The 25,346-nt window shown below is 42.9% G+C and overlaps 1 protein-coding gene across 2 annotated transcripts; it reads left to right on the plus strand.

The window, feature by feature from the left end:
* The first annotated feature begins 5,102 nt into the window (after window positions 1–5,102).
* LOC310845229 (uncharacterized protein C10orf143 homolog) lies at window positions 5,103–18,681 on the plus strand. 2 transcript variants are annotated; one of them, XM_083740029.1, is made up of 5 exons: window positions 5,325–5,489; window positions 13,121–13,285; window positions 13,406–13,471; window positions 15,973–16,524; window positions 17,964–18,681. In XM_083740029.1, the coding sequence occupies exons 1-4, from the start codon at window positions 5,424–5,426 to the stop codon at window positions 16,027–16,029; spliced, it is 354 nt and encodes a 117-aa protein (XP_083596155.1). In that variant the 5' UTR covers window positions 5,325–5,423; the 3' UTR covers window positions 16,030–16,524; window positions 17,964–18,681. The 2 variants fall into 2 exon arrangements, with proteins under 2 accessions (XP_083596156.1, XP_083596155.1); XM_083740030.1 differs by lacking the exons at window positions 15,973–16,524; window positions 17,964–18,681 and adding an exon at window positions 15,420–15,950 and having other exon boundaries at window positions 5,103–5,489.
* The last annotated feature ends 6,665 nt before the right edge of the window (window positions 18,682–25,346 follow it).

Here is a 25,346-nt window from a genome sequence, read left to right on the forward strand (position 1 = left end):
TTTTTGTTTTTATTATTAGCTGGCCAGGAAATTGGGTGTGGGGTATAAAGTTAGCACTATCCTCTAAGTATAGCCAAACTTTTTACACTGTGTTTTTAATAGTGCATTTGCATTTCTTTTGTAAAACGAGAAGACAGGTGCAGGTTACCAACACAAAGAATCGGGGAAAATCAGTAATAGCACAGAAAAAATAATAACCTCCTGTAATTTTATACCCATAAAAATATTCTGAACAGTGTTACACTGAGACTTATCATACTAAATTTGTGTTTTGTTTGATGTGATTTTCTTCAGCAAAAGTATACCTTCTGTTTGTAACAGTCAGGTATATCCCATTATATCTGTTGGCATACATTGGTATAGCCAAGTTGTGTTGAATCTTTGGCCTGCCAGATGTTGCAGAACTACAATTCCCATTATCCTGGCTATTGACCAGGCCTGCTAGGGCTGATGAGAGTTGTAGTTCAACAACATCTGGAGGGCCAAAGGTTCTTCACACTTGTTATAGTTTAATGAGACTAGGGCCAAAGTTCTAACCACACCTATGGTCAGAAGTCCCATTAAATTAAATAGGGTTTACTGCCCGGTAAGTGGCATAAGATTGCAGCATAGCTAGAATGATGCTGTAAGCTAGAATAATAAGACTCATTGAATCATATAGAGTTGGAAAAGACCCTGAGGATCATCAAGTCCAACCCCCCACAATGCAGGAATATGCAGCTGTCCCATACAGGAATCAAACTTGCAACCTTGGTAATATCAGCACCATGCCCTATCTAACTGAGCTATCCAGGCTGTAATTCAAGCCACTATGAAAGATAAGTGAGACTCCACCTTACAATGAAATCTTAGCTATGTCTGCTCAGAATTAAGCCCATTGAGTTCAACGGCACTTACTCCCAGACAACTATGTATAGGACTGCAGTCTTAGAGGTGGTCTTTTATCTTCAGAACTACTTGTGAGCCTATTATACATCTAACATCAACAGCACTAGAATTCAAATCACAGTCAACCATTGCCAAAGGCTGATAGAACTTCATGTGACTTGGAGGCCTCCCTGGACTGATACTCAGTTTGGGTCAGAAGAGTGCTATTTACTCTAACTTGCTTCTGCCAATGTTCCAACAAGCCCTCTCCGGGCAAATCCTGCAAAAACTATTTCTAATCCAGATTAGAATCCAAACTAGTGGAAGATGGATTTTGTTTCACCATTAATGCAGAAATTTCCTGCCCCCATTGCCTTTGGTCAACCACCAGACAAAGTAAATGCATGTTTAAATGAGCTACATCGTTTCCATGACAACCTGTTCTGCAGATGTCACTTATATCATTGTATTATACAGAAAAGCCCCGACAAAATTGGAAAGGACTGCTACAGACACTGAGCATTATTAAAACAATATTGTGGCCTTATTTAGCCATATTCATTAATAATAACATTTCTCATAATACATAGGCATACAATCCAACACCAACTTTCCTGGGAATAAGTCCCAGTGAACTCAGTAGTGGTTGCTTCTGAGTAGACCTCTGAAAGGTTACACCTCTATGAACACAAAATCACCTCAAGAGAGTAAGTCCCAGCGAACCCTGGGACATACTTCTGACTAAACATACATAGAACTACACCTCTGCGATGAATTCACTATGTGTCCTTAGGCAAGCCCGTCTCTCTCAGCTTCATCTCTCCATTTGCAATATGGGTGTTGATAATAACACTGACCTACTTTTCATAATAAGGATTACCGCTAGGCAATTAAGTGAAGAACTTCGAACACACGAAAGCACTTTGTAAATGCTAAATATTACTAATGATGGGAGGCAACCGTTCAGACACTAGGACGCTGTTTCAATATTCCTTGCCCCCACGTTGCCATAGAGTAATTGTATCATATTCTAGAACTGAGCAATTCTGTTACACGGAGTACTTTCAACAGGAGGGGACTGTCTTTTGACATAAAGTAACAAAAGAGTTATGATGGTGATAAAATATCTGTATTTCCCAATCCTCTAGGGCAGGCATGGCCAAACATGGCCCTCCAGCTTTTTTGGGACTACAATTCCCATCATCCCTGACCACTGGTCCTGTTAGCTAAGGATGATGGGAATCATAGTCCACAAACAGCTGGAGACTCAAGTTTGGCAAACCCTGCTCTACACTGACCAGCAGCACTCTAGGGTTCCATGCAGGAGTTTTCCCCACCCCTACCTGGAGACACCTGGCATTAAACCTGAGGCTATTTGCATGCAAAGCCATGTGCCCTACCACCGAGACAATGAGAGAACTGCAATTGTTTTAGCTCTCAAAATGCTGACTCTGGTACAGTGCCATAAACTTTTACTTAACCCTTCAATAATATTTCCTGTCATGAAACTGCCCTGTCATGAATACCGTGAGCCTTCCGTTCAGTTGTGTAGAGTAACACGACAGACTTGGGGAAATGATCTGATCAAGAAAACACCTTTAGTGGAGTCCATTACAACACATAGACTGTTTAGACTATGTGTCAGCAAGATTATTTTTACCTACTAAAATCTGTTGGGTGGGGTCTTAATTTATAAATCTTGAGTGTACCTGTGACTTGTAAATATTCTCTTGTGGTCTTTTTTTTAAAGTATGGGAGACTACAATCCACAGATCTTTAAAAATAAAAAACCGTCCCTAGAAACAACAACCATAGCTTGTGTTCTCGTTGGAGAAATGCTTAAAACCTCAAGGGGTGTTATCTAAACATCATTATTGATCAGAGCTGAAACCTACAGATACTGCTGCTGAGCTGCATATTAGTAACACACTATTATGAAACAGGAATAGCAACAGATGTGTGTGTGTGTGTGTCACACTTGGTGCTCCAGGGAACTGCAGATATCTAGTATCTGTGAAAAGAAGACTATTTATTTATTCCCAAACAGTTGTGATTTTAAACTTCACCTAGTAGTGAACCACAGTCTGCAATGGATTAACTGCTGGACTCCAGAAACACCGAAATGTATGAGGATTTGGACAGCCATACAGCTGAGGTTGTGTCTGGCTACATGGTCTGTGCTAGACACTTGGGCCATAGAGGATGTCACAGAGTCAGTAACACCACCCATGCTAGAGGACAACAAAGACTAGATAACCATTCTACATTTGAAGGTTCTTAACAGTTCCTGAATAAATATATAAAACAAATGAATTCCAAAAGCCACATAGGGCAATATTTCAGGCCAACAAATGTGTTTTTTGGAACCCTTCATCAGGCTTCGGTAAACAAGGCAATAGGGGGAAGAACTGGCTAATGCTGAAGCTATGGAGTCTTCATTTAGACAGTCTAAAGATGGGAAATGCTACAAGGTAGCAGACATTCAAATGAGACTCTCCTACCTGTTATGCTGGTTTGAGGTTGCACCTAGGTCTATGGCAAAGAAGAAACAATGATTGAACCACCTTTTTGAAAATTTAAAATCTAGTTACCCATGCCTGTCTCCATACTTAGGCAAAACACACAGGTTCCTTGGTAGGTATAAAACAAGAATAAAGAAAATCTAGATCGTTTTTATGGTATATTAACAAAGCTGACAAAGGGGGACGCAGGTGGCGCTGTGGGTTAAAGCCTCAGCGCCTAGGACTTGCCGATCGAAAGGTCGGCGGTTCGAATCCCTGCGGCGGGGTGCGCTCCCGCTGCTCGGTCCCAGCGCCTGCCAACTTAGCAGTTCGAAAGCACCTCCGGATGCAAGTAGATAAATAGGGACCGCTTACCAGCGGGAAGGTAAACGGCGTTTCAGTGTGCGGCTCTGGCTCGCCAGATGCAGCTTTGTCACGCTGGCCACGTGACCCGGAAGTGTCTCCGGACAGCGCTGGCCCCTGGCCTCTTGAGTGAGATGGGCGCACAACCCCAGAGTCTGTCAAGACTGGCCCGTACGGGCAGGGGTACCTTTACCTTTACCTTTAACAAAGCTGAAGATTAATTTTGGTTGGGGCACCAAGTAGAAAAGTCAATGGAAACCAACTACAGTGGTACCTCAGGTTAAGAACTTAATTTGTTCTAGAGGTCCGATCTTAACCTGAAACTGTTCTTAACCTGAGGTACCACTTTAGCTAATGGGGCCTCCTGCTGCTGTCGCACCACCGTCGTGCAATTTCTGTTCTCATCCTGAAGCAAAGTTCTTAACCCATGGTACCATTTCTGGGTTAGCAGAGTCTGTAACCTGAAGTGTCTGTAACCCGAGGTACCACTGTACTACTAGTTGTTGGGCAGAATGTTCTCTAAGAGAATGCAGACATCAAAGATGGTATGAAGACCTACCTCTCCATCACAGGCCTATATGTCTTGCATAGAACTCCTGATATTTTCAGTTCTAAGCCGGCATTTTCAGTAAGTCCACAAAAGTTCCTAAAAACTACAAGAGGCTTATTTCCAGGACCTCCAATTCACAAGTTCCTATGAGGAGGTGGCTCAAAACCTACTTGGAATCTGCATGGACCTTGTGTTTTTATCTTGTATTGTTGTGCTGTGGAGCACCCAGAGATCTACAGATGAATGGCGGTATACAATCTTAACAAATTATCATCACCATCATCTAGATAACAGAGTATTCGTTTAATAATTATTTTCCGTCTGGGTTACTATGACAGGACAGGGTAATTTAAAGCTAATACTAGCACATATAACACTCTTTTCCACATGACCCAAGAGCTGATGCTCCTCATCATTCCATCTCAGAGGTTGACGCATTACAAGGAAAACACAAACTGGATGTTCATTGAATGCACTCCATACAAAGCTCATCTCCTTCAGGGAATGTTGTTGTGCCAAAAGGTCCCCATCTACTTTTGTAAAACGGATATGGGTTGTGCAGAAATGGTTTATAAAATTAATGAAACTTTCCAAGAGAGGTGGTTATTTCAATTCAGAAACAAACCATTTCTGCTGCTATAGACTCAAAGTCTTTGACAGCAAGTTAATTTGCGAGTGATTACCAGAACGACTAGGAAGTTTCTGCCAAAGCATCCTTTCAAAGAACAGTGTGCTCCGACTATCTCGCCTCACTGAATTTGAAAGGAGGGGTTAGATGTTTTTTCAGTAACTAAAAAAGGTCTTTTAAAAAATCTTGGGGGGGGGGGGAGGGGAATAATAATAACCCGGTTCGCTGCAGAAGCCCTGAGCCCTGCTTGCATTTTTCTCACGGATCGATCACTGCATTACTTCCTGGTATCGTTACATCTGGGCATCGTAAACTTGCACCAAACAGCTCTGGGCTCTATCAGCCGGGCCTTGCAAGGAGAAAGACACGCGCGGAGGCCGCTCTATCCTTCGCCGGCCGGATTAGGAGGATTGGCTACGAAAAGGAAAGGGGTGGAGCGCCAGGCGCGCAGCCCCACGAGAAGCGGCGCGGAGGCACCGAGCGCGCAGTAAGAGAAACGGGCTGTCAAGTGGCCATGAACCTGGTGGCGGATCGGCGGAGAGCGAGGCCCGCGGAGCTGAGCATGCACGAGCCGGAGCGCGTAAGTCCCCCGCTCAGCTCTAGCAGGCTGCGCGCAACAAGAGCCGCTGCCGCTGCTGCCCGGCCTGATACGTGTAGGCTTGAGCATGCGCTGTAACATCCGCTAAAGCAACGAGCCCCCCCCCCCCCCGTGCCGCTCTCCGGCTCTCCTCCGCCTCCGCAGCCCCTCTCCTGAATGCGGGTTTTGCGGCCGGCTTTCCAAGACAAGTTGGAAAGCGAAAGTGATAAAGGGCAGAGAGCGCGCATATTATTTCTCAAAGCAAGAGCTAAAGAAGAGGGTAGGAAAACCGGGCAGGGCGGAGGGGAGAGAAAGCAAACTTCATGAAAAGAGCAAGGCTGCTTGTTGGAATTCTAAGCAAGCAAAAGGAGCCGCTTAAACTCTTACAGGACCTCGCAAGTTAATGTGCCAGCTTTGCATTTCAAGGCGCACGCACACGCTCTCGCTCGCTACAAGGTCCAGGCGAGTTAGTATTGTCTGAAAGAACGGGCGGAGCTCTAATGAGTAGGAATACTTTGCAACTTTTTCACAACCTCCAAATCTGTAGCATTTATGTTCAGTATCTCCCGAACGTAAATGTCTTGGCGCGTGTGCGCTCTCTCTCTCTCTCGCTCTCGCTCTCCTTTAAGTTTCCTATTTCTAAAAGTGGGTTAGATAACAGTAGAAAAATTATGTCAGTACTTGCCAACTAATTACGCCGAACTCCGGCTCCATCTGCAACTGTTTTGTGACTGGTGGGCCTCAGTAATTTTCAGGTGTCTCAAGAGAGGCCTCAGAGCAGAAGATCTGAGAATTCCTGCCTTGTCCCATTTCCCATATTGTATTTGAAGCTGAAGTTAGTGGGGATCTTACTTTCTGTACTCTCAGCCCCAAAGGCCAGAGCTGTGAGTGGACACCACTGGGTACCTGCAGAGGCCAGTATTCATGCAGGCAACCAACTGTTAACCCCCACAGCCTCCTGCCTGTTCACCTGCCCCCCCCCCCCCGAACATCGAAGCAGTGACAAGAGTGAAGAGATGGAGAAGCAGCTTCTTGTGTCCTCATCCTGGGCAGCTGGGCAGATTTAGGCTCAGTGGGAGAGGGAAAGGAAGGAGACCCTGGCACTTTGGAAAGGAGTTAAAGGGCAGCTAAAGGCACCTTAGTCTATGGCCCCAAAAGCCTAGAGCTGGCTTAGGTAGCAGGTGAGCATGCTGAGCCACCTTTTTGCCCTGAGCTAGGCTCAGAGCTGAAGGATAGACTTGTTTCTTAAGTTGGACTTGGGACTGACAGGTGTTTTTGCTGGGCTGAAAGGAGCCAAGCAGATTTAACTACCCAAATTTCCCGCCATAGCTTGCCCATGTTTGTACCTGTGCTTTGCTCTCCACTGCCAAGGATATTGTCTGGCCGCATGGGGTAAGTGCACTTCGGCAACCCTGAGCCCTTTCTGTTCTGAAAGGTCTTGTGGACGAGCACTAAAGCCCTATTAGCCTCTTTGATTTGGTTTGGTTTCTTTTCTGAAACAGACTAACATGGCTATCCCTCTGGAAACCATCTTGCTCTCTCATTCTCTGCCTTCTCTCTGAGGTCCAATGCCGAGGACCTTCTGGTGGTTCCCTCGCTGTGAGAAGCCAAGTTACAGGGAACCAGGCAGAGGGCCTTCTCAGTAGTGGCACCCGCCCTGTGGAATGCCCTCCCACCAGATGTCAAAGAGAACAACAACTACCAGACTTTTAGAAGACATCTGAAGGCAGCCCTGTTTCAGGAAGCTTTTAATGTTTATGGTAATATTCTGTTGGAAGCCGCCCAGAGTGGCTGGGGAAACCCAGCCAGATGGGCAGGGTATAAATATTATTATTATCATTATCATTACCATTACCATTATCATTATCATTATCATTATCATCATCATCATCATCTCTGCCTTCCATATCTGCACTCGGAGACAGGGTGGTTAAAAAACTGGTAGGTGACTACTAGCAGTTACAACCAACTTCCTGGGGTTTCTTCTTCTTTTGGCTTACATGAACTCAGTGTTATCCTTTTAAAAGACCAAACCATAAAACCAAAGGCCTGAACAAAGATACTCTGGGTCATAAACCTTTTGCTTCATGCATCACTTCTGGTGTTCTTAGGCCTATCCCTGTCAGATACTTTTACTGCCTCTTCAAACCTTCAAGTGATTCTCCTACATCACCTTCCTAGAGGGTCTCCTCATTCATCAGACCTTTCCATCCTTGCAAGGAAGTAGCAGATTCTGACAAGGAGATTTCATGAGCTGTCAGGGACGTGAGAATGGAGAAATATGTAGCCACTTCGCGATACATAAATGTCAGAAACCATTACCCAGTTATAAGTTGTAGATGCATCTGACATAACACATTGTCACTTCCAAAGGAGGAAAAGGTGGATGTCGTGTGCACTGAAGAGAAAGCGTTGCTTGGAGCTTGAAAAAAATAATAACCAGCCTGGGCACCTTACCTACTGGTACCTGGGAATTTGAAATACTCAACTATGACAGGAGTAGGCAATGTGGTTCCCTTAAGTGATTTGCCTCCCATGGATGGGGAACTCATGGCCCTTCAGATGCTGTTGGACCTGCCATTAGCCCAAACCAGGATGGCTGAGAGTCCAAGGTGCAGTTTAGCAACGTCAGCCCAGCAACAAATTCCCCTCCCTTGTTCTATACCAACCTACTTCTTCACAAAGCTAAAAAATATAAATAAATACATTGGGACTAAACTAAATAATATCCCTTGAAACCATACTGCAGGTGACTTCAGTGTGCTTTGTAAGCAAAGAAATTTCTAACACCTGCACTTTGTATTTTAAAATATTAATTTGTTTCCTTCTTCTGAGGGTTACTTTAGCAAATACTAAGATTTTGTTTTGCCCTCTAGTGTTAATAGTTAAACATGACTGAGCCTGGTCCTTCAAATATTTTACAGACAAGGTTTTTTGGTGTGTGTGTGTGGTTTTGTTTTTTTGCCTGTGTGGAAATAGTTCAAGGGAAAGTTCTTCTTTCTTAACACAAAGAGCTTTTAAAATTTCTTAGTGAGCAAAAATCCAGTTTCTTAAAGAGACTCGGAATTTAAATGCAGCAGCATACTCATGACAGGAAGCTGAAATCACCAGTGATTTGTTATACACTAATTTTGCAAAGCTTGATGCCCCTATATCTTTTTCCTGAAGTGTTTTCCGGTGAGCTTTATAGTGTAATTAAACCTATCAGTGCAATGGCATGTGCTTGTTAAAAGAGCCACCTTTGGTACTTAATTGTAGTTAGCCATCATTTGCTTTATTAAAAGGACATTTGCAAATATACAACAAGGCAGGCAAATCCCCAAGGATTCCAACCCACTATCTTCAAAACCCACACACAGCTCTAACCTTCCCTTTGGCTGAAAAGCGCTGGACATGTTTCCCCTCTAGAGCCTATTAAAACCACTCTGTTAAGTGACCAGAGGCTGTTAATGCATTAATGACATTAGTTGCTTCTTTTCCTTCAGGGACTTTGCACAAAGCCCACCTCCCTCCCCTTTTTCTTTTTTGGTGACACTAATAGCATTTCTTCGGAGGATTGGATTTGTTGGCTATGCTGATCGGAATAATGCAGGCTAATGCCACCCTCATTTTCAGTGTCTGTCTAAAGGCCATCTTCTTTAATGCTTTATATTCAGTAGAGTGAGTTTTAATATCACCCTTAAGGGGTGATTGGTCTTATCTGCAGCTTTTGAGATCAGAGTTGGTAATTGGTGTCTCCTTTAATTTTTATCCCACTGATATACTTAGCAAAGAAAGTGCTTCCAGCCATATGGTAATGCAGCCGTTCCAGAGTGCCGAGTGCAGGCTACCTAGCCTAGCCTATCCCTTGAGTCAAGCTGTATATTCCATGCAGAAGTAGCCAAACCAAAAAAAAATCAGGCTGGGGACAAAGATGATGGGGTTCGTGAAAGCATCCACAATAGGACGGACAGCTGAATGAATGAATGAATGAATGAATGAATGACAAACCACCATTAGATGAGTGTTTGGTCTTAGTATGCACCCGTAGCGTGCAGCAATATAAAGCACTGTCTGGCATTTAAAACAAGGGGGCATTACTATGATGCTGTCAGCAATCTGTTACTGAATCCAGATCCCTAGGTCAAGAGAAACAAGAGATGATTGAGAAACAATACCAAATAAACAATACCTTGTTAAAACTATCAAATTTGTAGACACACAGACAAGCTCCAGTAACATACCCAAGTCAGGTAATCCCCACCCCACCCCCTTGGAAACTGCCGAGAGCTAAAAGGCAACCCTCAGTTTTGCAATAATAATAATTTATACTCCACCCATCTGAGTGGGTTGCCCCCAATAAAGGTAATAAAGGTTAATGAGGAAATAACCAACATCTCTACAACCAATTTCCACGATGCACATCAGATATATTCAGTGCAAATTATACCCTAAAGTATATTCTACATGTGTTGTACAGGGGTGGTCAGTCGGACAATTTCCTGGCCTGTAAGATAAATGTCTGAAATCATCTGGCTGTGTGTTCATTCAGGTTTGGCAGTATGCTAATGGGTGCGATAAATGCTTGATACTTTTATCTACTGTACTACATGTAAACACAAAGGTCATGCAAGAAACTTCTATGTTAATGCTAGTTTAGACTTTCACATTTGTTCTGTAGAGTGTTTGCCACTTCTAACTTACACAGGCTGGTTAAGATTCACTTAGGTTGTGTGCTGTCATGTAAAGCCAGTTTGCTTGATTCACCCAGAGTGTGTCGCCGATTGCCCTCTAAATGTGCTTTCTGAGGACGTTCCTAGAATCTTACAGTTTTCAGTGATGGGAGCTGTAACTGCTTTGCTTGACTGCATTTGTGCCTTTTCAAAGAGGGTGTTGGAACAGATTGTCTTTTTCTCGTTCCTTATAGTTCTGCCAAGGTACTAGCTGTAGGGAACCTAAACAGGGCCTACTTGTAGAGGTTCTGTGGGTTGCTCATGTTGGTGCAAGTGAAAGCAAAACCCCAACTAGTTACCTACATACCTTGTGCATCAGGGAAACACAATATATGAGGAAGAGGAAAAAATACATTCTATGAACTCCTGTTTTCAAGCTATGTCTCATCACAATCTGTACATGGAAAAGTAATGTAATCTCATTTCTATTTGTCGCTGTGCACAAATAGTAACCAGCTCTTGTCAGGCTTTACAATAAATATAGTTCAGAAACAAGAAACACATGAAACCACTTTTCTTGAAGGTAAACAGTTGAAGGCTGGATTCTGACTATGTTCTATACCTCTCTTTTTGTTACACACACTACTGTACTTCTAAGCTATTTTTTAATACGTCAGAATTCACAATGCAAATAAAGAAAAGGGGATATTCCTACCTAAAAATATAAAGCTATGTTTAATAGGTCACAATTTCATTATGACTATTGTTGAAACAATGGTTACTGCTTCCAGACAAGTGCCACTAAACACTTGATAGACCCTTGAGAAAACACTAAGCTGCTGCATATCCCAGTGGGTGAGCCCAAAGTACTTGGGAGCAGCGTTCAGAATTCGCCAGGGGCTTGTTGTACTTGCCTATCGGACATTTGTGACCAAGTTAAGATATGGATTAATCCATACAGAACTTTTCAGACATTGTATACCTGCCTCTGTTTGTTTGCATATGATAAAATAAAAATGCTCTGCCTACTCAGGTTTCCAAAGAAGAAAATGCCTGTATATCCTTGGATTTACACTTTACAGTACTTTTTAAAAAGTGGGACACTGTTGTAATTATCTTGTTCCAAGCCCTTATCAGCTATATTCTTGACTTATTTAGACTTTTTAGCCCTGTTAGAACAGGTCTGGTGCACTTATGCACCATTCTGATGAAATTCAATAACCTGAGGTGGTCTCCAAAGCTATATGACCCTGTAGGGCTTTGCCATGGACGTGCTAGGTACTGTGTTATTAATGCAGCATCCGCCATCAGAATTCTACGCTGGTCTGTTGTTGCAATTCCATGAGATGTTTTCCAATGGCATTGAATTTCAGAATAATTTGGAATTCTCTGTAGAAACCTCTGTAGGTTCTGCCTGCGTTGGTATAAGATTCTTAGACAACTACTCTGTATGCTAAATTTCTGTCCCTGATACTAAGTACCTCCCAACCCAAAGCAATAGTCTGGTTTCATATTTGATAAGCAAAATTTCATCTAATGCACAGCACCAATTCACTTTTTCCTTTTATCCTTTGTCCCCTGCATATCTCTAGTTAATGCCACTTGTACTTGCACACCATAGATTTTAATAAAGGACAAATTCTGCAGTAACAAAAGAGGTGGATGTTTTCCCGGTGGAAGGCATTTTGCACATTCATAGCATAATGCATATTTTGTTTCTGATTCACTTCCTTTAGCTACATCTTGTTTCTTTCTCAACAGTGCTCTTGTTTCAGCCTTTCTCCTTGGAAATTCTTCTTGCATTGATCCACTTTAAATTTGCTTTCTGCAAGTGAGCATATTGTAGTGGATTTTCACTCCCTAATACAAGTGCTGAGGGCTCTACTCATCTGAAGATCCAGAGGTTCAAAGGAAAGGACAGCTGTTAAAAACTCTCCCACCCTCCAGAAACCTTTGCTCTAAAAACATTAAAAGGGGTCAGGTCTGGGGGTGGTTGAAAATCATACCCACCTGCTAAGGATAGTACATATAGGATGTTTGGAATGCATGCAGGTCTTCTTCCCTCTTTCTATTTCTTGAACCACAACCACTGACACATTCAGCATCCTGTGGCTCCACGGCCCTATACATACCACAGGTCCTGAAACACACTGAGCACAGGTCTTTCACTATAGTTGGACCCTAAGAATCATCGAGTCCAACCACCTGCAATGCAGGAATATGCAGCCATCCCATACAAGGATAGAACCTGCAACCCTGGTGTTATAAGCCCCATGCTCTAACCCAGGCATAGGCAAACTCAGCCCTCCAGCTGTTTTGGGACTACATCTCCCGTCATCCTCATCCCTAGCTAACAGGACCAGTGGTCAGGGATGATGGGAATTGTAGTCCCAAAAAAGCTAGAGGGCCAAGTTTGGCCATGCCTGCTCTAACCAACTAGGATGGATAGATGATAGAGAGAGAGAGAGAGAGAGAGAGAGAGAGAGAGAGAGAGAGAGATGATAGATAGATATAGATGATAGATAGATGATAGATAGACAGACAGACAGATAGGTCTTTTAAAAAAATGTTATAAACTGATATTCTTCAGCACACCTAGGAAATCTCTCTAGTATAGGGTTTCTACCAGTAATGCATGAGCTTTGTCCGGGTGGTCCACACTATGACTGTCGATTAAATACTCACATTGATTTATATTTTATTCTATTTTATCATATTGCTGTTTGAATTCTATGGCACGTGTGTGTGTGTGTATATGTAATAGGAATGAAGAAAGCTGCTTTATACCATGTCAGACTATTGGTATAATGTCTAACTCTGTACTGTCTGCACTGACTGGCAGCAGTACTCTCCAGAGTTTGAAGCAAGGGTCTCTCCCAGCCCCATGCAGAGGTGTCAGGGACCTTCTGTGTGCAAATCAGAGGAGTGGGATGTGGTGGAAACTTTACACTTAATTTCTTTTCCTTTTATTCCCCCTTTTAGAAACGAGCATGTAGAAGTTCAGAGACTATTCCACAAGTGATCACTGCTTGCCACCCACTAAGCAAGTGTGCTATGGATTACTGGGATATGGAGCAGGATTTGAAGCAGAAAGATCCCGCTGATTTTTTTAGTCCTCAGATTATGAAAGAAAAGCCAAATTCCGTGGTATGTTTTATGTAGCCCAAATCCATGCTTTTAGCAGAAGATGTTAATATATTTCATAATAAAAATGTCAACCAGTGGCTGCTTTTTTCAGAATTTTGTGTATGTGTGCTTGTTAATCAGATATTTCCGGATAATGAAACCAGAACTACAGCCCAGCCTTGCCCAAGATGTATTGCTGGAGAACCTGTAAGTATATTAACCTTCTTACTATGACATAAAAGATAGGCTTGTTCTTAAATATTAGAGCCATAAAACATAAAGTTAATAAAAAAAACCCCTGCAATTACATTTCTCCAGGATAAAGCATGTAAATAAAAGAGGCAGATTGATTTAGCTTTTTCTCCATATGCTAGCAGAGTGCAAAACTAATACGTTTCCTGCATCAGATTGGAAAATATAGGGACTTCAGGCTCATTTTTCAAATGCATTCTAGAAAGCAGAGTTTAGTCACGTAAATGAATCTCAATTCAAGTTAAAAAGGTGTAGATTATTGTATTCCAGGAGTATGTCCAATTAAGAGACATTTTAATATTTATGGACAGAGTTTTAGAAGTACAATTCCACAAAATTGGGGGGGGGGGGAGAAGCTATAGACACACATATGGCACACTTCTTTTAAACATTTCCAAGCAGTTTAGTTCAGTCTCAGAAGGTTGTTGGATCTTTTTTTAATTATGCAAAGTTATTTCTGTCCCAACAATGACAATACAACTCCATTCCAGACCCCCAAGTGCTTTGTAATGGGCTTGCAGACTTCTCCACTCAGTTCAGTTTAGGCAGCAGCTCTGTGCATGCAATTCTTTGCCAGTGAAGCCCTATCCTATTTACTGAAGGGAATGGAAGGCTTTTGCAGATGGGAGTCCTTTGTTGGTGGAATTTAACGAAATCAGTTGGCTTTAGGGGTGCAGTAGCATCCATGTCCGCAGCTCAAAAAAAGGGTTGACCTTTTTGCAGGCATTCCACAAAAGCCCTCTGGGTGGGTCTTCTCCCCCATGGAAACTGATGTGATTAGTCTTTTTTTTTTCTGGTGGGAAGTCCTCTCTCCTGAAGGAAAGGACACTGTCAGGGAGCTGGATTATTCACAATGACACTGGCCAACACCAAACTAATTTGTTTTCTTCTGCCTTGTGGAGGGTCAGGATATAGGCATTTGTTATGGATTACAAACCATTTTAATAGCCATGTTTTGATTTAAAGCTAATCCAAGGACTTCGTTTACCTGTTTTTTTCCAATTTAACAGATATAGATGATAGATGATGATAGATAGATGATAGATGATAGATAGATAGATAGATAGATAGATAGATGATAGATAGATAGATAGAGAGAGAGAGAGAGAGAGAGAGAGAGAGATAGATAGATAGATAGATAGATAGATATAGATAGATCTTTTCGTGGTATTTCCTGTAATGTATGAAACATGCTTTTTCATTGATATGGAATCCTAGGTCAAACTTTGCTGACCTGCAGCATGCATACACGCAAAAGACACCAAAACCTGCCAATTTCCCTAATCATGCATAACTTGGCCCTAGCTTACACTTTTGCTTAGTATAACCTCATTGGGTAGCTCAGGGTTCTTGGAGGTCCTACCGTAACAGCTAAATGACCCTGTTTCAGTACAAACACTAAGATTTCTTCCCACCCCTTTTGCAACTAGCTTCTTGTATGACATGTGGCTAGGCCACTGGAGTCAAAGGTCCTCCCTTCGTGTTCCAGTATTGCAAAAGCCAGGGAAAGTGTGATGAATGTTGTCTGTAGGCAATTTTAGATATTTGACAAGCAGAGGAAAAATGGCGCATGAGTAAGCTCTTGTTTCCTGTTTCTGTGGTTCTGTGCAATGTCTGAAACAGGTATTCATGCATCTACCCCATGGGAAAAGTTCCCTGAAAAGTAGGAGCCACTTAAGAATCCTGTGCTGACATCTCTCATCTTAGGATGTATGGACAAATTTTTTCCCCATTTGCCATTCATGAACTTATAAAATTGCCACATGATAAAGTGATGTCTATTAGCTTAGATGGTCTGAAGGAAGGATTAGACAAATCCATGGTGCATAATCAATGGCTATTAGTCACAATAGCTAAAACATTGCCTTTGGTGATTCGATTTATTTCTGATTGTCCCCAGCAGCAGCTGAACTGTATGGGTTGGCTGTTGCTTCTGCGCCTGGTTTATGAGCTATTTGGAGACATCTGGCCAACCCCTCTGGAGACAGAATGCTGGACTCTCTGGGACTTGGTCTAAGCGAGCAAGGCAATTATTTTGTTCTTATGCAAACAGGAAGAAAGTAGTGTAGGCTCAGTTTAGAAAGCATTTGGCTTATGGAGGCCAGCTGTATTGGATGAGCATATCCAGCCACACTCAGAAGCTCCCTACAGATCCAGCCATAGAATACAAAGTCAACGTCTTACTTGGACATCAAAGCTAACACTTCCCATGCTTGTCAAGGCTGCTAATATTTTTGCAGGGGTTTTGCTTACTCCTTATTCTCTACATCAGGGGTAGCTTCCGGATGTTGTGGACTACAAATCTCATCATCTCTGACCATTGGCTATGCAGCTGAGGCTAATGGGAGTTGTAGTCCTCAGCTTCTGTAAGGCACAATGTTGGCTTCTCCTTTTCTATATAGTGCAAATGCTGATCTGTATAGTAACCCCTGATTTGCTTTTTTTTTCAATTTCAGGGACACTTTGGCCATATTATGGGATTTATAGAAGATCAAAGGACATTGATGCAGTGATACTCCATAACAAAATACATAGGGACTGGTTTGAGATTCCAGACTTTTTCCACACTCCACTACATTCATAATTATTATTATTACATTCATACAGTTTATCTTAGATCTCGGGAAGATCTTGCCTGAAAAGGCTTAAAATCAATCTTGTGATTCCTTAGGTTATAGTTGAGCTACTTGGTAGCAACCAATTGAACCTAGTAAATGATACTTCTTGAAAATTGAGTCCATACATCCTCACTTTTCAGCAGCCTTAGATTGCTACCGTCTTAGTATTTCTTGCAATGAAATTATAATGTTCATTCATGTAATGCACATAGGAAACACAATAGGCCAGCGGGTGGTTACTCATAGAAGTTAACCAAGCAATACTAGACATATTCTGTCCTATGAATTCCAGAAGTGTGATACTCTGTTTACTCAGACTAGTCCCAACACAGTTTGTAAGACAGCTTCAAAATATGTGGCTCGAGTATTCTTTAAGACTGCCTTACAGTGGTGCCCCGCAAGACGAATGCCTCGCTAAACGAAAAACCCGCAAGACGAAAGGGTTTTCTGATTTTTTAGCGGCTTCGCAAGACGAATTTCCCCATGGGCTTGCTTCGCAAGACGAAAGCCCATAGGGAAATCTCTGGGGACAGCGGGGAAGCGCAGCGCGCCTTCTCCTCTGTTCCCGGACCTGTCCTAAGGCTTGCGGTGGGAGGTCCGGGAACAGAGGGGAAGGTGCGCAGCGCTTCTCCTCTGTTCCCGGGGCTTGCGGTGGGAGGAGGGTTTTTCCTCCCCACCGCCAACATTCAGAACAGCATTCTGCATGTTGGCGGTGGGGAGGAAAGCCCTCCTCCCACCGCAAGCCTTCAGGACAGGTATGGGAACAGAGGGGAAGGTGCGCAGCGCTTCTCCTCTGTTCCCGGGGCTTGCGGTGGGAGGAGGCTTTTTCCTCCCCACCGCCAACATTCAGAACAGCCTTCTGAATGTTGGCGGTGGGGAGGAAAGCCCTCCTCCCACCGCAAGCCTTCAGGACAGGTCCGGGAACAGAGGGGAAGGTGCGCAGCGCTTCTCCTCTGTTCCCGGACCTGTCTTGAAGACTTGCGGTGGGAGGAAGGTTTTCCTCCCCACCGCCAACATTCAGAAGGCTGTTCTGAAGGCTGGCGGTGGGGAGGAAAGCCCTTCTCCCCCGCCAGCCTTCAGAAGAGTTCCCGCCTAGGCTGCGGATAGCAGCCTGCTGTCCCGCGCGAGGGGCGCTTTTAAGCAGAGCGCCCCTTGCGCGGGGCAGCAGGCTGCTATCCGCAGCTTGGAGAGCCCTCTGGACCTCTTCTGAAGGCGGGCGGGGGGCAAAAGTCTTTGCTCCCCCCCCCCCGCCTTCAAAAGCCGTCCGGGAGCATTTTAAAATCGCCCCAGGACAGCGGGTGAATTCTCTGCTGTCCCGGGGCGATTTAAAAGCCCCCGGGAAGGCAGGCAGGGGGGACAAAGACTTTTGCCCCCCGCCGGCCTTCAGAAGAGGTCCAGGACCTCTTCTGAAGGCTGGAGGGGGGCAAAAGTCTTTGTCCCCCATGCCTGCCTTCCCGGGGGCTTTTAAATCGCCCCGGACAGCGGAGAAGTCCTCCACTGTCCCGGGGTTTTTAAAATGCTGGGGGACGGCAGCGAAGCGTTCGCTGCCGCCTGCCAGCATTTTAAGATCCCCCGGGGCAGCGGAGAAGTCTCCGCTGTCCCGGGAAGGCAGGCGGGGGGAAACAAATACTTCCCCCCCCCCGCCGGCCTTCAGAAGAGGTCGGGGGACAGACTGTCCCCGGACCTGGTCTGAAGGCGGTTTCCATAGGAACGCATTGATTGATTTTCAATGCATTCCTATGGGAAACCGTGCTTCGCAAGACGAAAAACTCGCAAGACGAAAAGACTTGCGGAACGAATTAATTTCGTCTTGCGAGGCACCACTGTAGTTGAAAACAGTAAGGGTTACTTATGAAACGACATGCATGGGTTTTAGCTGTTTGCAAAGCAACCACTCCTATGAGCAATAGCACAAGCCTCCTAGTATATAGAACCAGGTGTGTCTGGCCTCCTCTAGTTGAATGGCCAGTCAAAGCCATTCTGGTGTGCGGCCGCTGTCACATTCTGACTGTTTCTAGGAGCCACAGATGAGAGCTGAGTGCAGGGTGAGGACCAAAAGTGAACAGTCTACCACCCTAGAAGGCGCACGAAGTGTCCCCCACCAGAAGAACTACCCCTCCCATAACATCCTGTACACCCCTTTCCTAATAGATTATAGAATATTTACACAGGCCACTGTGCACTGAAAATGTAATCTTAGATCAAAGGTTTCTACAAACGAGTAAATAGTTAGACACAGACACACACACATATACACATATATAAACACATAGACACATATCTATATATCCCAAAATTAAATAGGGAGGAAGTGTTATAACCACAAAAGCGTTGCTTTGAGAAATTTCAACATTATCACTTTTTTATGATCAGTTTTGTATAGAAAGCCTCGTTCTCCTACTTTCATATATGTAAAATAATATATAGGTTCTTACCACTTTTAATGCAGATTTTTATTTTTTATTTCACCTTTGAAATCTTTGTATTTTGTAAATCAGTGTTTATGGAAAACTTTTTTAAAAAATAAATTGCATGTTGGTTTTAAAAGATAGCATTGATTTTTTTTATTACATTTGCCTTTCTTTAAAAAGATCATTATTTAAGAAAATTAAGATTAACCCTCTCCCACAATCTGGTTCGTACTTACCGCAGGCAATTTCACTTGTCTGTTTGACTGCATATTACTGAAGGCTTTACTCATGCACTGTTTCATGGAGGTATGTTCCATTGATTTGGGATTTGGGAGACCACTATGCCCTCTTGTTTATTGACTTTTTCAGACATAGTGAAATTCTAGTGGAAAGAGAATCTACACAATCCCTGTTTAGGGAAGTTTTTAATGTTTGAAGTTTTATTGTTTTTAGTCCTCTGTTGGGAGCCGCCCAGAGTAGCTGGGGAAACCCAGCCAGACAATATTATTATTATTATTATTATTATTATTATTATTATTATTATTATTATTATTAAAACGAAGCCTATTCTCCCATTGTTCTTTAATGAACCAGTTTTGTAAAGTGGCCATTCTTGAACAGCAAAACAGTGAAAAGTGCAACTGCTGAATTACAACCTGTCATGAAATTCAGTTCTGTTGCCTCTGGCTTGAATCATGTTCCTGTTCCACTACAGGTGTCAATTAAATAACCAAAGACATTTGTGTTATCATTAATGACTTCTTCTTTGCATGCTCACTATGCTTATTCTACATACATTTAATGCCCTTTAATGTGATTGTCACAGACTAGTTTGCATTTCCACCTGACTTCCCTGTTTACTTCCCTCCCCTTCTGCCAGCTGAGGGGAAAATGCCTCATGGATCCAATGAAGTGGACTCTAGTCCACAAAAAATCATGCCATTCTCAGGTACCATAAGATGCTTCATTGTCAATAACTTGAGAAGGTATTTGTATGTTCTGAAATTGTATCTTTCTGAAACCCTGGTTCAGTATAAACCACAAGAGGTGCATTCACAATTTAAAAAAAATTCTGGGATGGCTCAGTCAGTAGAGCATGAGACTTTTAATCTCAGGGTAATGGGTTCAAGTCTCATGTTGGGCAGAAGATTTCCTACATTGCAGGCGGTTGAACCAGGTGACCCATCTGGTCCTTTCCAACTCTACAATTCTATGATTCTATTAAATTACTATGGGTGGAATTCAACAAACATTCCATCTGTGCAGGGATATCAGACAGAATGATTCCCCCTCCCTTTGTAGTGTTCTTGGGTTTCTCCGAATAGAGCCCAATTTCAGGAGGCATCAGGAGAAGTGGGGGAAGCCCCACTGTACAAGCAGAAGCTTCTGGTGATGGGGTTCATTAGGTGAATGCTGCCTTATATGCTGATATTTCCCTGACAAAGATGGTGTATCACCCACGGTGTGATATTGTTGTCATCACTTCCATAAACCCGGATGCCTTCATCAAAAGACAGTAGTTGCAAAGACCCATAGTCTCTGTAGTAGAAAAAATACAGGTATCTGAATATAGTTGCAAGCAAATCTATTCAAGACTTGAGGTTTTGGTTTCATGACAAGGCCACTTCGTTCCCAGACTTCTCCTTAAGTTTGTTTTTCGGTTTTTTTTTTAGTTCTTTCCTGGCTAGAATTTCTTGGTCTGCATTCCTCAATCCACTTTCTCCAGGAATTGACCTGAACAAGATTCCCTGGGGTAAGTGGTTTGACCTCAAAGGTCTTTCTTCAGGATTTAAGGCCTCAGCTTTTTCTTTTGAGGCTTGTTTTGTCAGCATATTGCAAGGTCTCTTGACAGATCTACAATAAGCCAGCCTTTCCCCCCTTTTGGTGGGGGAGCATTCTGTTGAAGTGTTATACCTACACCTCCTCTGTGACCAGGTGTCCCAGTAAGAGTATCATAGCCTCAAATATCATACCCAGATATTGAACAGTTGCACTTTGTACGTGACACACAATATACTCAGATGTGTAAAGAAAACAAAGCTGTCAGTGCATTTTAACTGGGGTTTAAGGGTTACCCGGCTCATTTTAAATGGATCCTGATCACCTTTTGTAGCTCAGTCTCAATTATGAATGACAAATAGCATTTGAATGGAGCATGAGGATGGGACAGAGGTGTTAACAGTCAGCAATTATTTGTTGTAGGTAAAGGGACCCCTGACTATTAGGTCCAGTCGTGACCGACTCTGGGGTTGCGGCGCTCATCTTGTTTTATTGGCCGAGGGAGCCGGCGTACAGCTTCTGGGTCATGTGGCCAGCATGACTAAGCCGCTTCTGGCGAACCAGAGCAGCGTTTACCTATAATGCCGTTTACCTTCCCACCGGAGCGTTACCTATTTATCTACTTACACTTTGATGTGCTTTCGAACTGCTAGGTTGGCAGGAGCAGGGACCGAGCAACGGGAGCTCACCCCGTTGTGGAGATTCGAACCGCCGACCTTCTGATCGGCAAGTCCTAGGCTCTGTGATTTAACCCACAGCGCCACCCGTGTCCCATTATTTGTTGTACAACACCCTAAATAAATTCATTGGCCCATCAGTTAAGTAACCAGAGTATGATGCTAGTTCCAGTCTTGTGCAGGTCAAGAAAAGATCCCAGAATATGGAACTAAAATAAATTCAGTCTCAACCACATTAGTTTGACAATTCTGAATATATTGGATTGGATCCAGACTTAGTCATGCATAAAGCAGACTCCATTGAAATCAATAAGACTATAGTTAGTGACTAATGTAAGTTCAATTGATTTCAATAGGTCTACTCCAAGCAGAAAAAGCCTGGCTCCAACTTATGATCCTTGATTTATGAATAGTTTGCCCTTCCACAGTGTGCATGATTGGAAGGGGAACTATAGTTCTGCACACACGCACCTATGTGATAAATCAGTGCTGGTCTCACAGTGTCAATCACCAAATTAAAGAACAGAATGAGGAAACAGGTATCAGATGTGGTCCAAGTACCATTCCTCCTCCAAGCCCCATGGACTGATAAAATGCTAAGGGGGAAGAGTTCTGAGAATAGAACAGTAGGCCTATAGTCTCCTGCTACACTCCTAGTTTCCTAGACTGAGATCTTGATAAACCCCAGTGATGCTATCTAAATAATAAGGTGCATTAAGCACTTGTTTAGGATTTTGCTCCTATACTATATCTGGCCTTTTGAGCTTACATTACAGCACTCTGATCCTAACAGCACATTTATTTAATTAAACCATTTATATACTGCTTAATATAGAATCTCAAAGTAGTCTACAGCACTTCTGAAATGAATTATTTCTAAAACATGCCACAGGTGCTATTCAGCCTTGTGCAATGTTGAGCATTCCAACTGTGCAAGCCTATCAGCTTGTCTGCAGAACTATCTTCCTGCCCCCACCGCTGTTCTGCAGAGCCAGTGTTTGGGGGAGGGTGAAGGGTGGGAGAAGAGGAGGAAAAGCCCCATTGTGCAAGTGGATGACTATCAGCAGGGCTTCCACTGATGGGTCCGTTAGGTGAATCCCACCCCGTGTGTCCTTCTGAAACTGTCAAATGTAACTTGAAACATCCCAATAAAGAATGGGGCCTGAATTGTGTTTTGCTGTTGTTTAAAAGGGTGTGTTTGTCAAGCCTCAAAAGTGCCTGGAAACCATTTCTCCCAGGGCACTATATGAGGCATATAGTGTGCCCCATTATATGGAGGAACACTATAGGTATTCATTAGTATGATACTCTGCACATGCTCAGCGACAGTCGATGCACGACTTCTGGATTGTATGATGTGAGTCTCTGTCTTTCAGCGTTCTCTGAAACTGACCTTAATTAGGACCAGCTTCCTGTTGAATTTAATCTGGTCTTGACATGTCTGAGTGGCACGTCTTTTCCTTGTTGAGTCAGGCTATACTTGCATGTGATTCTATTATTGTTACTGGAGCAGTATAGAAAACGCCGCATGATATTTGCTTGCAACACAGGGTGTCATTCATGAGTTATACATAAATGGCAGCTTTACATATTTAAAGGAAACACAAACTGCTTCATATCTGAAGTATGTTTCCCAGGGGGTTCCACCACCATTTGATCTATTTTTGATTAAAATGTAAAAATTAAAAATTAAATCAAATGGTAGTATAACTCCTTAGGGAAAACATACTTCAGTTATGAAGTATTCCCTGTAGCAACCTTGAAAATCTTACAACTGTATTGTCTCATCTGTAGGTGGTCCTTTTATGTCACACATAATTAAAATGAATTGCTGTTAGAGAACCCATACTACTGCATACAGATTTATGAACCTGGAGGCACCTCCATTCACATGTAAACAGTGATATCACAAAGTAACTGTGAGGGATAAACAGCATGAGGATAGGTATCAGTGAGTAAGACATTTCCCTGTGCCATAAGAGGAAAGACCAGGTGCATGTCATAAAACATTATGTATATGTCTTGTAAAAAGTATTTCCTGCAGAAGGATAATAATGCAATGTGATTAGCTTACCCTGCCTTTGCTATGCAGCTCAGTTCTGTCTCCTTCAGCTGGAGTAGCATAAGACCTTTTAATGTATAAAGAAATGGCTAATATGTCAGCAGGAAAAATACATTGTGAAATTGGATTTTCTAAGAAAATGTGCTTTGCAAACCCTAATACTATTTGTGTGTATTACGATATGTGGATGTATATTTGATAAGATTAGAGAGTAAGCAGGGATTAAAAAAAAAAAGGACTATAGCATTTGCATTCCACATTTCACAGATCTGAGAAACCAAATCTGATATCTGGGTTTCTCTGGGATGATTCGATTCTTTTAGTCATGTCACCTCTGTCTGTAACAATGATTTGCAGCTAGGTGGTTGAAGTGAGGTAAAACTCTTTGGACATATATTGAAAATCACAGGAACTACAGATAGACTTGGCAACCCCCTTCTGTGTTCTGTTCAACATTAAGGACCCTAGTCTGCATGCTTTAGCCAACTCACGTCTGACAAGTGTACTCAGAGCAGGGCCTTTTCTGTTGTGGTGCCAACTTTCCGGAATGCCAGGTCCCATAACTTTGTTCCTTTTTCAGAAAGGCTTTGGGACCAAACTGATTGATTTCTGCATGGTTTGTTTCTGTTTCCAGTGCTTTGCTTTATAAACCTGCTCAGTTTTTTCATTCGTAATTTGTTACTGTGTAACAGCAGTGTTTAATTTTTGTTTTGCATCTTTGTGTTTTACAGCGTTGTGTTGCTGACGTAGACACCTTTTTGCAGATCTGTACAAATCTGTACAAAGTACTATGGGAGATATAGTGCCATGTTGTTCAAGTATGGATCCTCATGCCTTCACTCCCTAGCCAAGCCTTCCCCAACATGATGCCCTCTGAGATGTTTTAGACTACATTTAGACTACAACTCCCATCAGCATGGCCAACCATCAGGAATGCTGGGAGTTGTAGTCCAAAATATCTGGATGATGCCTGGTTGGAGCAGGTTGCCCTGGCCAAAGATTGAGTAATCAGACAGGATAGATTTGCTATTCAAAAGCCACCTTTCGAACAGCCACTCTTCAAAAATCACACATCTCCAAATTTTGCAATGCAGTTCTCTATATATTAGTGAAAAAAGTACAAAAAATGCATTTTATTAGGGGAAGTTCCTTTTTTGAAAATGTGGATGCTAGGCAAAATTGCATACAAAATGTGTATATTAGGATAAATTCTAAAATGCCGATCAGTTTTCATGAAGACTTTTTAAAAACTGACTTGGAAATGTAGAGAACAGAAGGATGAAAAAATGAGAAATTGAGAGAAACCAAGACCTAAAGATTCTGGCATCCCTAGCTTCACCCCGGAACTTAGAGAAACGAGATTGTAAACAACATAATCAAAACAGTTTACAAAAAACATCACTCTATAAAAAGGATCTTCTGGCTGTGGCTACATGCTCTAGTCTGAAGGAGAAGGCTAAAGCATAATTTGGTCCTTCCCGCTGAAGCATTTTGTCTTCTGAAGGGATCAGAAAACAGAAGGGGGTTCAAAATCCTCCCAGACTGCACAAGTCACTTCAGGGGTCAGCAAACTTTTTCAGCAGGGGGCTGGTTCGCTGTCCCTCAGACTTGTGGGGGGCTGGACTATATTTTGGGGGGGAGAAATGAATTAATTCCTTTGCCCCGCAAATAACCCAGAGATGCATTTTGAATAAAAGGACACATTCTACTCATGTAAAAACACCAGGCAGGCCCTACAAATAACCCAGAGATGAATTTTAAATAAAAGGGCACATTCTACTCATGTAAAAACATGCTGATTCCCAGACCATCTGCGAGCTGGTTTTAGAAGGCGATTAGGCCGGATCCGGCCCCTGGGCCTTAGTTTGCCTACCCATGCTGTAGTTGATACACAAGCAAAACCATTTCTTGTTGCAGACCCTCAAACGCGAGTCATGCAAAATTGCCATATTGTATAAAAGTGATTTCAGTGTAGGATTTATGATCTAGCAAGCAAAGCTGGTGATGCTTTCCTCCCGTTAGATTAACAGGAACATTTGTGAACTGGGAGGAAGGCATGTAGTATATATGCTCCCTGCCTGCCAGCACCTCCCACATTTGCCATCAGGCCCAGGGCTGTGAAAGGCAGCAGCAGCCAACGGACATCCTCCCCTGTGTGGCCTAACAACTAGTTGCTTCCAACAGCCAGAGATTCAGCTGCAGAATGGCATTTGTTGGAAAATCAAAGAACAAGGAGAGAGGGACTTGCATATATCTTTGCCTGGCTGTAGTGACTATTGTGTT

Source organism: Podarcis gaigeae (assembly GCF_964106915.1).
Source record: "Podarcis gaigeae genome assembly, chromosome: 5".
Classification (NCBI taxonomy): domain Eukaryota; kingdom Metazoa; phylum Chordata; class Lepidosauria; order Squamata; family Lacertidae; genus Podarcis; species Podarcis gaigeae.

Excerpts from the sequence above, each read along its gene's own strand:
- LOC310845229 (XM_083740030.1), top strand. The coding sequence starts at position 5,424 with ATGAACCTGGTGGCGGATCGGCGGAGAGCGAGGCCCGCGGAGCTGAGC. Across the intron at positions 13,286-13,405 it reads AAGAAAAGCCAAATTCCGTG|ATATTTCCGGATAATGAAAC; the intron begins GTATGTTTTATG and ends CTTGTTAATCAG. Across the intron at positions 13,472-15,419 it reads GATGTATTGCTGGAGAACCT|CAGCTGAACTGTATGGGTTG; the intron begins GTAAGTATATTA and ends TGTCCCCAGCAG.